Source organism: Leuresthes tenuis, unplaced genomic scaffold (assembly GCF_036924035.1).
Source record: "Leuresthes tenuis unplaced genomic scaffold, fLeuTen1.0.hap1 SCAF_14, whole genome shotgun sequence".
Classification (NCBI taxonomy): domain Eukaryota; kingdom Metazoa; phylum Chordata; class Actinopteri; order Atheriniformes; family Atherinopsidae; genus Leuresthes; species Leuresthes tenuis.
In genome coordinates this window covers 22,287,630-22,301,089 of record NW_027325368.1, presented here as the reverse complement: position 1 = coordinate 22,301,089, position 13,460 = coordinate 22,287,630, and the positions used below count along the sequence as shown (strand labels likewise).

The window sequence follows — 13,460 nt, the reverse complement described above, 5'->3', positions numbered from 1 at the left end:
ATTTCTAAACTATTTGGAGTCCATCATTCCACAGAGGGAAAGATTGTTTGCAGATGGGAAACATTCAGGCCAGTAGCCAATCAGACCCAAAAACCCAGGAGCTACATCTCAGACTCTCCAGGCCTCAGATAGCATGTCAGATGTTAAAGTTCATGACAGCACAGTTAGAAAAAGACTGAACAAGGATGGCTTGGAAGGGTTGCACAGTTTAGGTTTGAAAAGTTACATCTGAACAAACCACTTCTGGAACAATGTCCTTTGGACAGAGCAGACCAAAGTGGAGATGTTTGCTCATAATGCACAGCAGCACGTTTGGAGAAAACCAAACACAGCATATCAGCACAAACACCTCATACCAACTGTCAAGCATTGGTAGAGGGCTGATGATCTGGGCTTGTTCTGCAGCCACAGGACCTGGACACCTTGCAGTCATTGAGTCCATCATGAACTCCTCTGTGTACCAAAGTGTTTTAGAGTCAAATGTGAGGCCACCTGTCTGACAGATAAAGCTTGGCTGAAACTTGGAGAACTGTGCATCAAAAACCTCAAAGAACTGAAGCATTGTTGTAAAGAATAGCGGGCAAGTTACCTCCCCAACAATGGGCGAGATAACATCATAAAAAAAAAAACTTATTGCTGCTAAAGATGCTTCTAAGAGCAACTGAATCATCACAGGGTGTCTTTAGTTGTCTGTCACACAACTTTTTGTAAAAGCTGGACTTTTTTCTTTTATTCTTGAAGACGTCTCACCTCTAATTGGAAAGAGCATCTTCAGTTCTGAAAAGGTGAGCGGTGAAACGTCTTCAAGAATCCACAAGCTGAAGTTCGGTCGCCCTTATTCAAGCCCTTGGGATTACCACGGCCTGGTTGACCGAGAATCTGCACCAACAAAACCTGATATCTGTGTTTTTTTTCACTTTGTTTTTATCATGTCCTGATTCATAAACCCTTAGGATGGACAGAGGGCCTCCTTTCTTTTTCACATGACTTCATGTCTCAATCTTGTGTATGTCCAGGAGGAGGAGGAGGGATGAAGTCCGGTGGTGGTTCGTACGGGTAGTTTTCAACATTTGTGGAATTGGGTGGAGAACCACTTGGGTGTGGGCTGGCCAGGGGGGTGTGACCATTTGATCTGTCTATAAAACCAAACAAACAAAAAATATGAGTGTGAAATCCAGACGTGTAGATTCAGAGTTCAGATATTTAAAGCCAGGTTTTTCTTACGCTGATTCAGTACTTGAGGAAAGGCATTTGGGGTAGTTGTATTTATTTCTATTCTTCCATATCATGCTGTTTAAAATCAGACATTGGGGGCTGTCTCATGTGTAGAGTTACCTGCAGCCTGTAGAGTTTGCAGAGTCGACACTCTCTTCACCGCAGCTTGATAGTTCTTGTAGAGCACAGTGCCGTACTATATACTCACACAGTAAACACAAACCTTTTAAACTCATTGGCAGTGATAAAACGTGTGTTACATGCAGTGCCGGGTCTCACCTTGGCGATTCTGATGGAGTTGACCCAAAGCAACAGTGTGTGCTCGTCATCGCAGCACAGGAACTTGATGTAGGGAGACTCCTTCTGGATGCAGGGATGCTGAGAGAAGAGTGACGATGGAAAGAGCGTTCAACTACAGGCAAGTTTTTTTAAAGAATCGTCCAATTAGATGCAGCAGATGTTGAGACATCCTGACTTTTAGTTCTCAGTTGAGGAACCAAGGCCTCAAAAATTGTAACCTACTCTGTCCTATAATGCAGATTCAGCTGTGTGGTGGCAGATCCCACCATCTCTCACTCAAATTAATCTCATTCAGAGCCATTTACACAATCTATTTTTTCCCCCAAGCTGAATGTTACGCCTTATGTTTGAATAATAAACGCTTATTCGTTTTTTCTTTTGTAGTACACATAACAGCCAACAGAGGGCAGAGCATACCAAATTGTAACTACCCTGCAGTCTATGATGCATGAAAAAGGATCCAGACTTAGTATTTCATAAAGACAGTGAATTAGACCTGTTTTCATCATCAATATCTTTACTATCACGCTTGCTTCTCTGTTCATATCCTCAGAGTTCAGAGGAACTCGTTTTCCAGCCTGAAAACACAACTTTGCTCTCTCTGCAGATGATATTTTTTGTAAATTTGATCTTTACCTGTTGCACAGTGAGACTCATCTCTCATTTCAGATGAGAAATGAGTCTACATACCCTGCAAGTAGCACCACCACCGGCCCACACTTGCTATTCTGGAAGATAAACTTGTACCACAATGTTGCCACCTCGATGTTGACACAGTTTCAGGTCAGTGTTGTATCAGTTAAATGACCCTCTGTTCTTTGTTTGGCTCACTTCCTTCCTCTTTCTCTGTGTGCCTTCAAGAAGCTTTAAAACATATTTATATGCACATGTGTGAACTGAGGCGACTCTTACACAAAAGAAAAGATTCTGTGAAATCCCCTTAAGTGGGGATGGCAACAGTTTTTATTACAATGATCATTCCTTAGAATAAACATTACTGATTTGGCTTTTTTTCAACATATAATAAATCATTTGTACGGTGCTTCTGCTCACTGGAGCTGCCAGTCGGGGAAATCAGCTGCTACGTAGTCACCTCAGACAATCAGTAATGTTGCAGAATGTGGAAACTTCAGCACAACAAATGCTTGAGACGAGGCCAAAATGAGAAACAGCTAAATGTGTCTGAAAGATGTCCAAAATACATAGGTTGAAATATTGACGCATGGATATATGAAATATTTTTCCTGATCCATCCTCAGTCGACTAGCATGATATCCCTCTTTACAGGGATTTTGGGGTTTGTAGGGATTCCCTTTTCCATAGGGTTCCCTTTTCATTGCAGTGTGAAAGGCAAAAAGGTGTATGAGAAACTGCTTTTTCATGGCTTCACCTCCTTAAACCATGGCTGACCTTTAAGATGAAGCAGAAGTTGGTGGGAGCTCTGTACTTCTGCTTGTAGTTGCTTGTGGTGTAGATGTTGACTTTTTCAAAATGAATAAAACTGGCCAGATCGGTGGAGGACTGAAACACAGAAAAAAAAAGGTTTTAATACACTGTATAATATGTGCGCTGCCAGACACTTGTTGCAAAACCAGGCAGTTGTTGCTTAATGAATAAGACTAGGCGAATGCTGCCAAAAGTCCTAAAGTGAAACTGGTAAGTACTGAAACTGAGAACACTTAGAAGGAAATGAGTCATCGTCTTTATCTAATTCTAAAAGAAAGATCTGAATCAGGCTCCACTGAATACACAAGTTTCTGTTTTTTTCTCGAAAGTATTTGAACATTCTTTTCATTTTTTTTAATCCTAAGCAGATCCACATCATGTTCACACATTTGACTTCACAGACAGAGAAGTCTAACTTCCTGGCAGTGGAGGTGACCAGCAGAAGAAAACTTTTGTTCTGCTTTTTTTTTTTTTTTTTGAGTCTTTGAAACGTCTTGCTTACTTAGTTTACAGACTTTCAACAACTCTTCTCTCCAGCTCTGCGTCCAATGATATCCTTCTCTGTTCATCATATGACAATAGTTTTTGTGTCTTTGTTCATTTTATCCTGCAGAGTCCTTTTTTTCTTTGTCTGCTTCATCCATGTGTCCTTAGATGATTTCTGTGAGTTACACATCTGCCCTCCACAGTTTCTCCTTCTTAAGTTTGTCTGCATTGACAACGTTTTCCAGCTTGGATTCAGTGACGGGATGAGATGTTTTTCTTTAAACGTTGGGAGGACCTAATTCACATTGCCCATCTTAATTTATCCAGCTCTTTTTGTTTTTAGGGACTTCATGTTTTAGAGACACAGCTCTCTTAGCTCTTTGTCTATGGACTGCCTCTATGCTGGTGGTGGATATGTTGTTTTTCTTCAGTTATTCTATTTTGAATAAATCCTCCACAATTTAACTTAAAGTATCGGCATGAAAAACTTGACATTATTTGTATACAGTTATGTACAACAAAAAGATACTGTATATGTGGGTCTTTAATACAGTAGGCTACTTCAGCAGCTGGTCAGCTTAGCTTATCACAAACACAAAACACATAATTGTATCAAGTTAGCTGTGGATATTGAAATAAAAATCAGCTATAGAACCACTAACTGTGAGCTGACTTGTCATGTAAAGTATTCTGATAACTTAAAATCATATAAATGAGAGAGGTTGTTCTTTCACTGCAAGTTAGAAATGAGCAAATTCATTGGCTAGCCTAGCTTAGCCTAAAAAGTGGCAAAGTTAGAAACTTAGTATAAAAACATAAATGTTCCCTTATTTTTGTCAAAGCTGTTTATAGTAGTGAATCGTTATCAAGCTATGTTCATTTTTTGGAAGATAGTATTTTGTTTCATTAAATCTTAGCAGAGTGAACAAGCTAGCTGTTTCTACCCTCTAATTTATAATGCCAAGCATAGCTGCTAACTGTAGGTTCATATCAAGCAAACAGTTTTTTGCATGCTATCCTATCAAAATTTAAAAACATTGGCCAAAACTGTTTGTTTAAGCAAAATGTCTGATGAAATATGACAATTCTTTAAAAAACCTTTTTAAAAAGCTAATTTTAAAATATATAGCTTTTGCAAATTTGTCAATGTTTTTGTTCATCAGTATCTTAAAATCATTCAAATATCATGAGAATATATTACATCAAATAACCAAAATATCATTGTTTTCTGCAATTAAAATACACTACTAATTCCTGTCAGTCATTTTCAGCAGAGATTATGATTGAAATGTACACAAAGAATCTTTTTCTTTTGTACCAAGGGCTAAGGAGCAAAATTGCTTCAAGGAACAAAAACAAACCTGCATGCTAAACTGTCACCAATCTGCGGATTTAAGCATGCTGACCATTTTTCCCCCCATACCTTTGTTTTTCCTTTGGGTACGTAATAGATGCCCGAAGCCCTAAGCACAAGGTGGCGATGTTTCCAAACCTTCTTCCCATCTTCTTTTAGGTAAAGTGTGCCCTCAAGATCAGGGACAATCAGAGTAGACCCTCCAAAATGCTCCTGCAGAATCAGAAGAGAAATATGACACTTGTATACAACTGAAATTCACAGAGAACAGAAATAAAAGGAATCTACAATGATTTAACTGACACGCTGCTGTATTACTGTAACTGACCTTAATTAGGAGCTCTTTGTCTTGACTGCTTGTCCCACTCATACTAGCTTTCTTCTTTTTCCACAAGTAAAATAGCTTCATGTAAAAAAAAATAAAGCATGATTTGAACTCGAGAATAACACCATGCAGTCAAACTTTGACATGAAGAAAAGTTGTCTTCATTACTCACTTGAGGGTCTGTGAACATCACATACTTTTGGGGCCGAGACACAAAATAGATTTTGTTCTCACTGTTGCGAGTCCAACCAGACAGGGGTTCCACTAGATATTCATGATCTTCAAAGCCCCTTTCTGAATGATGTAAATAAATAGTTTTTGTTATGTGCCTGGTCTTACTTACCATTTTTGTGTGTGTGCTAGAGTAATCTCACCAATCTGCAGCTCAGGATTGGTCTCACATAGGCTCCAGTCGATGTTGCACTCACAGTGCGTTTTCTCAAACAGGTTGTCCAAAACCTCTCGGACCGTCTGCCTCTCATCCACCATCAGAGTTTTGGAGCTGTTGTCACTCATCAGCACCTTTATTATCAACTAACAGGGCCAGGAGTCTTGGTTACATAAACTGTGTTTGTAGATGGTGAAGTAAGTAAGACTCTACTGATGACCTTACCTTCCTCACTTTGGCTTCTTTCAGCTTCTCTAAGGCCAATTTAATTTTTTCTGCCTTTGTCTGGGGTTGGTTCTTGAAAGAAATAAGAAAGAACAAATTATTTTTCAGTTCCCAAGAAATTGCAACTTTATCTCCATGAACAGTGGCAAATTTTGGGGTCTTACCGTTTTCATCAACCTGGACGATTCTGTGGTAGGTGTAGGAAGAGCGACTGCTGGTTTGAATTCCTGTGTCATAGCAGGTGGTGAGGTCTGATTAGCCGTAAGGCTGCTGTTTCCTTCATTGGTGGAGGATTCTTGCACAAACGATTTTGATCTCAGGTCAGCAACCAAAGCATCCAGGTCATGGTCCTCCAGTTCATTAAGAGACTCTATTAACAAGCAAGGTGGCAGTAAAGTAGGCTTGTCAAGATCATAGATTTAATCCTGCAGCTGACAGTATAACTGTCAAAGGAAAGAGCAGCATTTGCTAAGCTAATGCTACTTAGGTATTGAGGTATAGGTGGTCTGCTGTTGCCCTGCCACTTTTAGTTCCCACAGACAAGGTGAAAAGAATTCTGCAGAGAAGTACAAGCAAAGCTTGGCTTGATAATGTTGTAAGCCAAAAACTAAATATATATATACCCATCAACAAGCTGTTCTTACTATGTATATTTTTTAGTAAGATTAACTATTTTCTACTCATGTGGGCTTCAAGTACAATGAAAATATCCAACCAAATTTCATGCATCAGTTTTAATGAAAAAGCATAAATGACCAAGGGTTCGGAGGAAGACCTCTTTAAACAAAAAAACGGCTAAAGTTTCAACAGGAGTGAGTTGGTAAGTGGTGTCATCAAAAACCATTGCCTAAATCAACATTAGCATGATGTCTGGAATGCAAAACCAGTCCTTTTTCATTTTGTGAATTGTGGCTCCTTCCTGTAAGTTGTTCCAACGTAGCTCAATTTAACCCACAACATTTGGCTCAAGTTGCCCCACAGCTATCTTTATAAAAAAAAGCTAGCTTAACATTTCAGGCTAATATTTAGCTAAAGGACTTTCACAGTTGTATACTTTGGCAAACTATCAATGTGCATAACAAATTATTTTAAACCTGTATAAAATGGATTTGATTTAGTAGCCTTTACATCTGAGACGCTAAAAATTCACTTTGGAGGTTAAACCAAACCAGGACGTTTTGTTGTGTTCATGTAAGCAAAGCAACCAGCAAAATGGTCCCTCCCACCTCCCCTGCCTCCTTTTGAAATGTTTTTGACTTATACTACGAAAAACTTAAGTTAAGTATGATCTGATGTGGATTCACTCAAATGTGTCATAATTTCCATCTGCTAGTAGGCGGGGGGCTGCAGTGGGGGCTGCTTTTAAACATGTAAAGCACTTTGTGCTACATTTCTAATGTATGAAAAGTGCTTTATAAATAAAGTTTGATTGATTGATTGATTGATTTTTCCTGTACCTAAAGGGTAAAGAGTCCAGACCAAATTACTTGCAATCAGAACTCTGAGATCCACAGAGTTACACACTTCTTCACAGCGGCAGCTCTATTCTACCTTTGCAGAGGTATCTGTTGCATCTTCTGCAAACACACATCTAAAGGTTATCTCCTTTTCTGGCACGTGGGGCAGTCTCACAAATATCTGTATCATGGACTGCTCTTAGTTTTGTGGATACTGTTGTTGGTTCTTGAGCTTTGCTCTGCTGTGGAAAGCGTAGAAGTCAAAGTGGAAAGTTGTGTGCTTTATGGTGTGGTGTACTGAATTTGAGTGTTAAACAATGAAGATTGCTCAGTGCAGTTGTCGTCATTGTTTTTCCCCCATGCTTCTTTCGCCAATTTAATTTTTTTTGTTGCTTTGTCTTGTCTTCTATAAAACTGGTTGTTGCCGGCCTCACCCAGCTAAAGTTAACTTTCAATAATTGGCATTCAATAGCAGGTAGTGTAATCTCCAGAGCCTATGAGCAGTTAGCTTTTTGGGGGTCTTTCATGTCTGTTCATTTGTCTTGAAAAAAATTCCTGTCTTTGGGGCCTTAGAACAATACAGATGGATATCTCCTTGAAGGTATAAAATCCTCCTTATATGTCCTCCACTCTGATGTCCAACATCAGAGCCCCATCACAGGATCACATATTCAGCACCCTCATAATTACTTTGTACATATGTGACTGCATACATCATGACTTAAAGACAACTTTAGTCAGTGACAGTGACACCATTGTAACTGTATTGTGTTGTAACTGACATGTTGCTGCTAGGATACAAAGTTTTAGTAATAACATGTTTTTCATAATTGAGAATTTCAGATTATTAAAAGAAATCTGATCGCACTCTGAGAATTTTCTCCCCATATATCTTTCATAGTTTTAATTATCAATGGTATTGTGTGCCTTTTCATGAAAATAATCCTTCGACACTATTTCAGAGCTTTATCAGGTTACTGTATGTCTCAAAGGCAAACTTAAATCTCATTCAAACAGATCTTGAAATACTTAATTTGCCATAAATGCATCATTGTATTTTTATTATTTTCTTTGTCTGTCCCAGCTTCCTACATATCCTACTTTTCTTGAACTGATAACCACCAATTAGTTTCTAAAGGTCGCAATGACTTTCTGGCTCAAGACAAAACAAGAGACCTCCATCTTTCGTCTTATCTCTTGAAAGTCTGCTGCATATCTTCTCCACCCTTCTGCATCACAGTTTTTGTACTATCCGGGCAGTTTGACTCTTTGTTTTTCAAGACTGATTGGCTTGAATAAAGGATTTGCTGTTACTTGCTTTGGATGAGAGTATCATTTGAATGAATGAGTACTTACCGTTCAGGTCAGTGAAACCAATGGATATGGTGCTCTTTTGTGAATCAGCATCCACGCCCGATCTGTCGTCTGCAGATGTTAAACTCTGCAGGGGAGTGAAGTGATAGAAAAAGAGATCATAATGTAATGTTGCAGAGCTAAAAAGTTGAACTGTTTCATGCTAATCACTCACATACTGGGCATCCACAGGCTAAAACTGCATCCAATAAACAAAACAGACTGTAAATATGCATGAATAATAACGCCTGCCTGCATGCAGTTCAAGCCTGATCTATTGTGTCTGAGAATATGTGTCATCATAATGGAGCTGCTGCTTAAGTGACACTTTCATGCTTTTTTGGCCTGGGATACCAAACACTCCAATCTGCCTTCTGACCCCTGGGCAGTGGTGTAGTGAAATAACTCAATTAAATCCATGTGGAATAATTTTGTTTGTCCATGCTTTAATCAAAATGCTTTTCTTGCTAACTCGAGATGGTTTGTTGTGGTAATGACTTCCCAAAGATAAGACAAGTGTCAAATTCTGGTATATCTGTTGTATACTCAACATAGACTGATCCAATTTTTTACAGCTTACATGTAACTAGTAATTGGAAATGAACAGTGATTACAGTAGATATGCCTCAACCAGAGCTTGCAGTGTTTTGCTTGGCGAGCTGCAGATGGATACTGAGCTGCTTATGTGTGCTCAAAGGAAATCTACTGTCCAAGGTCCAACCCAGACACAATAACTTCATATTGCATATTTTACATGATGCTCAGTCTCAACACAAAGGCTGCCTGGTGTAATAAGATAATGTCCAGATAATCACAGAAAATATCAAGTGATTTATCTGATTCACTTCTCGTGACCTGTCCCTATTTCTAACATGCGTGTGGAAACATTCATTCAGTACAGAGGGTGCCAGAATCTCAGCTCATCTGGTCTGGTTTTCAGAAAGAATGTGAACATTCTGAGAACCATTACAGTATACTTTGTCCAAAGTATTTTACTGAGATCTTACTGGTGTGGCTGTAAGAAAGGCACAAGATCTGTTGGTTTCCTTTTTGGTCAAGTTATCTGAGAAAAGCTTGAATAGATTTTCTATGGACATTCATAGCTTCCTTAGCATGAATCGTGATTACATGTCATATCTCTCAAGGCTTCTCGATCATTTGGCCTTCGAAACAGGATTACAAATGAGCCTAATTTTTTAAGGAACCACCGGTTAAAATTTTTTTCAGTCCGACTGGTGAACAAATATGGTGACATGACGAAGTTTGGGCAGCCGTGATCAAAATGTCTATTTGAATGAAAAGCTAAGCCATAGACACTTTGGCAGGTATCACATCTCAAAAACTCTTTGCAGCAAAATCTTCTTTGAGAGGTTTTCATTCCAAATTCTGTGTGTTCACTGTGCTTTTTTTTGGTGCTTTTTTTGAGGTGCGTCTATAGATCTGAACAATGTTTAGGGTATGGGACTGTGGGGTTACGTGATGAATATTGATACATGTTAGGGGTCATTAAGCTTTCAATCTTAAGCTATATTTCATGTCATATTTCATTTCATTTAATTTTTTGATGTGTAATTGGATCCATTATTCACCTTATTGTACCGTTAAAATGTTCCCTGCGCCAGTGACTACAGCTTAAGCCCAAATCATGAGTGAACCAATCCAAACTGCACTTTTTTTCCATGAAATTCTGCACCCCTTTTATCCAAACTTTGCTTGTTGTGGCTAAAATGTTCTTTTTTACATCATCGGTTCACAACACTTGTTTCTAAAATTCATCAGGCATGTGTAGATCTTTGCTAAATCTTTTTATGACTCTTCAATGATCATCACGTTTGCGTGGTCATACGTAGGTTTAGATTTGCCTTTCCAGCAAGCCAACGAGCAGTTCTCTCATCAAGCTTTCTTGTTCTTCAAGACCTCAACTTGACCTCAGTGGTACCGGTTGATTACAATTTCTTAAACATATTAAAAAGTGATACATGATACATGATACATTCAAAAAGCTTTGTTGTCTTTGCCCAGCCTTCTCCTGCTTTGCACAAACAAACAGCCTTGTACTGTGAAAGGAATAAACCTTTCCCTGGTCCTTTATCCTAACCCTAACCATTTGGTGTGTTGTTTTAATGGTACAAAATTTCACACCTAAAGCCTAAAATACATATAAATGACAAAAGTGCCCAAAGTGCATGTTGCTCCAATCACACTTCCTCCTCATCAGCACTTCAGGTCAAATCAGCGGTGTTCCAAATCAAACGTGGGAAAGTTCGAAAGTAGGTAGTTATGAAGTAAGTTATTTTACAATATTTGAGCCCTAAAACTGTGCAGCGGATTAGCTAGCTATTATATCCTGAGATCGGATTGGACTACAGCTGCAAATTTTAATGAACCCACAAAGCTACAGACATTCCCATTCATCTCAACTGTAGTTTGCATTTAGTTCTGATCAACATGCTAGCATGCTAATTGATGAACACAGGCTAAAAATATACTAGATAGACATGCACCTGCTAACATGTTTATCATTAGCACTCAGCTCTTACCAGTACATTTAGCCTTCTTTTAAAACAAAAAATACTCACCTGAGAGAGATGATCAATCTCTCCGAGCAGGTGACTGAACATGGCATCTATGTCGTCCATCTTCCAAAGAGAGGACAAGAAATGTAGATTTAAGCAGCAGTATCGGGGAAAAGAAAGATTATGTATTCCGTTTTAGAAACAAAAACAGCAAGCACAGGGAACTGAAAACGTCCTGCATTTTCAGTTCGGTTTAAATTCAGTTTCATGCTTCCGATGCTTCAGTTCTGCTTGTTGACAAAAAACAAACAAACATACAAGTGGAGAAACGTAGAAACAGTTGACCTCCTTTTGGTACAAGCCTGCAAACACTGTTTGCACATGTATGCAATTAGGATTTTGCTGTTACAACTGAAGGAGATAAACAATATGCAAAGCTGAATCACTCAAGTTAAAAAAAGAACTGTATCATAAATATAATATATATATATATTGTTTCTAAATATAATCAAGGCCTCTGCAGCTTTGTGGAAGCTTCAAATGGTTTTGTTGGTCTGGCTGTGAACAAACAAGTTGCACGATCATCGTCATCAATAAACTGCATTAAAGCAGTGGGAACTGCTTGGCTTGACATTTAAGACACCCTCTGTCTCTTCAGGTCCTCACTCATTTCATATCTAATCTGCCAAGTACAAATAAATTCACTAAAGTGCATCATATGCTTTGCACTTAGTTGATCATCCCTGCAAAAGGCTTCACTGAGATGGAAAACTGCCTTCAAACTAAAATTCATGAAACTCGGGGTCAGGTTATTTAAAAATGCTGGCAGTCTCTCGCCAACTTAAGGATAAAAAAAACATAAAGAAAACAGATCTTTCATGTGGACTGGCTTGAAAAAATGAGCTGCAGAATGAGCTCTCCGCTTATGCCAACTCTGTGAGACCATTGCTGTGTGTGGTTATGAATAACAATAGATTATAAAACCAGAACACAGCCTTCAGAGAAACTCGAAAGAGTAAATATATACAAAACAGCAAATACATAGTCAGTAAATATAGTAAGATTTGCAGACACTTTGTTCGTTGACTAAGTTTCCTTTTCTTGACACAAGGAGGCTGCATTGTACATATCAATATTCTTTATTCTTTATTTTAATCTTAGTGCGCCGTATAAATGTGGGGAAGCATATACTCATGTTTTTGCCCTTTGGAGGAGTGGAAAAGATCTAAACTATCAAATCACCAGATTTGAATGTCATCAGCGCTTGTTATCATTTTCATAGATGTGGGCAGATCAGTATGCAATCATCCCTTTAAGTACAGCTCTGTAAGATCATGCAGAAAACTCATACACATGCTTAATTTTCTTCACATCCAAAGCAGCACGGATCCACAGACTGCTGATTTCTCAGCAAAGATACAAAAAAGAGCATCAAATGAGTATTCAAAGCAAGGCTGATGTAACACAACCTGTTTTAAACTGTGTTGCTGGCAGAAAATTCAACATATTTTCATATTTTCTGAATACAATCCAGCTGATCAGTGGATGCACTGAAAATGGATAAACAAAGGTTCAAACTAACAAATTACACATCAAATATTTTGCTGAATTTGACCAAACCTTGCAGCTTTTCTGGGAACAGCCTTTGTACAAATACACATGGCACGCAGTTCTGCCTGTGCGGTTCGGTTTTGTGCTCTGTTTATGCTTAACCCAAACAGGCCATCCATTACGACGTTGCGTTGTAAAATGGGAAGAGAGGAGAGGATTGTTGTGGGCTGAGTATTGTTTCCATATGAAAGCAAAATATGTGCATTGCTTAAGTGTACTTTCTACCTTTGTGACGTCAAAGGGCTTCTGCCGCGCACATGTGAAAACCACTCCGAACTTCTGTCTCATGTACACTATCACTCGCTCATACAGAATAGCTGTTTTCAATATTAATAACGATGACTACTCTGTTTTCAGTTACCGGGCTTGTGCTCATCAAAAGATGAATTTCACCACAGCTGCTTTTAAATAGCATGCTCTCACCAAGTGTTACTGCCACTGTGGACTCGCACATCAACAAAACGTGAGACGTGACAAGCAGACATGCAAAAAAGATTTGCTGAGATATACATGCATGAAAGGAATTACAACACATTGCTTGCTAACAGTAAACTGACATGTCTTCTGACTTCTTGTGATCGATAGCTTGTTGCTGTTTTGCGCTTAGTTGCACTGCACATCCACATGTGAGAGAACATGCTCGTCTTTAAAAAAAGAAAAAAAGAAAAAGCTGAAGTCACTCTTGAAGTTTTTAACTCTTTGAGGTTTTAACAGGAGAGATGAATACACAGTGTTTATGTACTTAAGCTACTTAGATTCTTATCCATCATGCAAAAGTATCAAT

General features: G+C 38.6%; 1 protein-coding gene across 1 annotated transcript; it reads right to left on the bottom strand.

The window, feature by feature from the left end:
• Positions 1-918: 918 nt before the first annotated feature.
• Positions 919-12,474, bottom strand: LOC140269284 (amyloid beta A4 precursor protein-binding family B member 1-interacting protein-like). The gene is made up of 13 exons (XM_072364314.1): positions 12,427-12,474; positions 11,129-11,188; positions 8,553-8,637; positions 5,904-6,109; positions 5,740-5,811; positions 5,501-5,660; positions 5,299-5,420; positions 5,130-5,204; positions 4,871-5,014; positions 2,926-3,036; positions 1,495-1,593; positions 1,336-1,411; positions 919-1,136 (listed from the first exon to the last, which is right to left on the bottom strand). The coding sequence occupies exons 2-13, from the start codon at positions 11,186-11,188 to the stop codon at positions 997-999; spliced, it is 1,350 nt and encodes a 449-aa protein (XP_072220415.1). The 5' UTR covers positions 12,427-12,474; the 3' UTR covers positions 919-996.
• Between the last annotated feature and the right edge of the window lie 986 nt (positions 12,475-13,460).

Bases quoted from the DNA above. Each gene is read 5' to 3' on its own strand.
- LOC140269284 (XM_072364314.1), bottom strand. From the start codon at position 11,188: ATGGACGACATAGATGCCATGTTCAGTCACCTGCTCGGAGAGATTGAT. The intron at 8,638-11,128 runs GTGAGTATTTTT...ACTCCCCTGCAG, and splicing joins AGATTGATCATCTCTCTCAG to AGTTTAACATCTGCAGACGA. The intron at 5,812-5,903 runs GTAAGACCCCAA...ATTTCTTTCAAG, and splicing joins CGTCCAGGTTGATGAAAACG to AACCAACCCCAGACAAAGGC.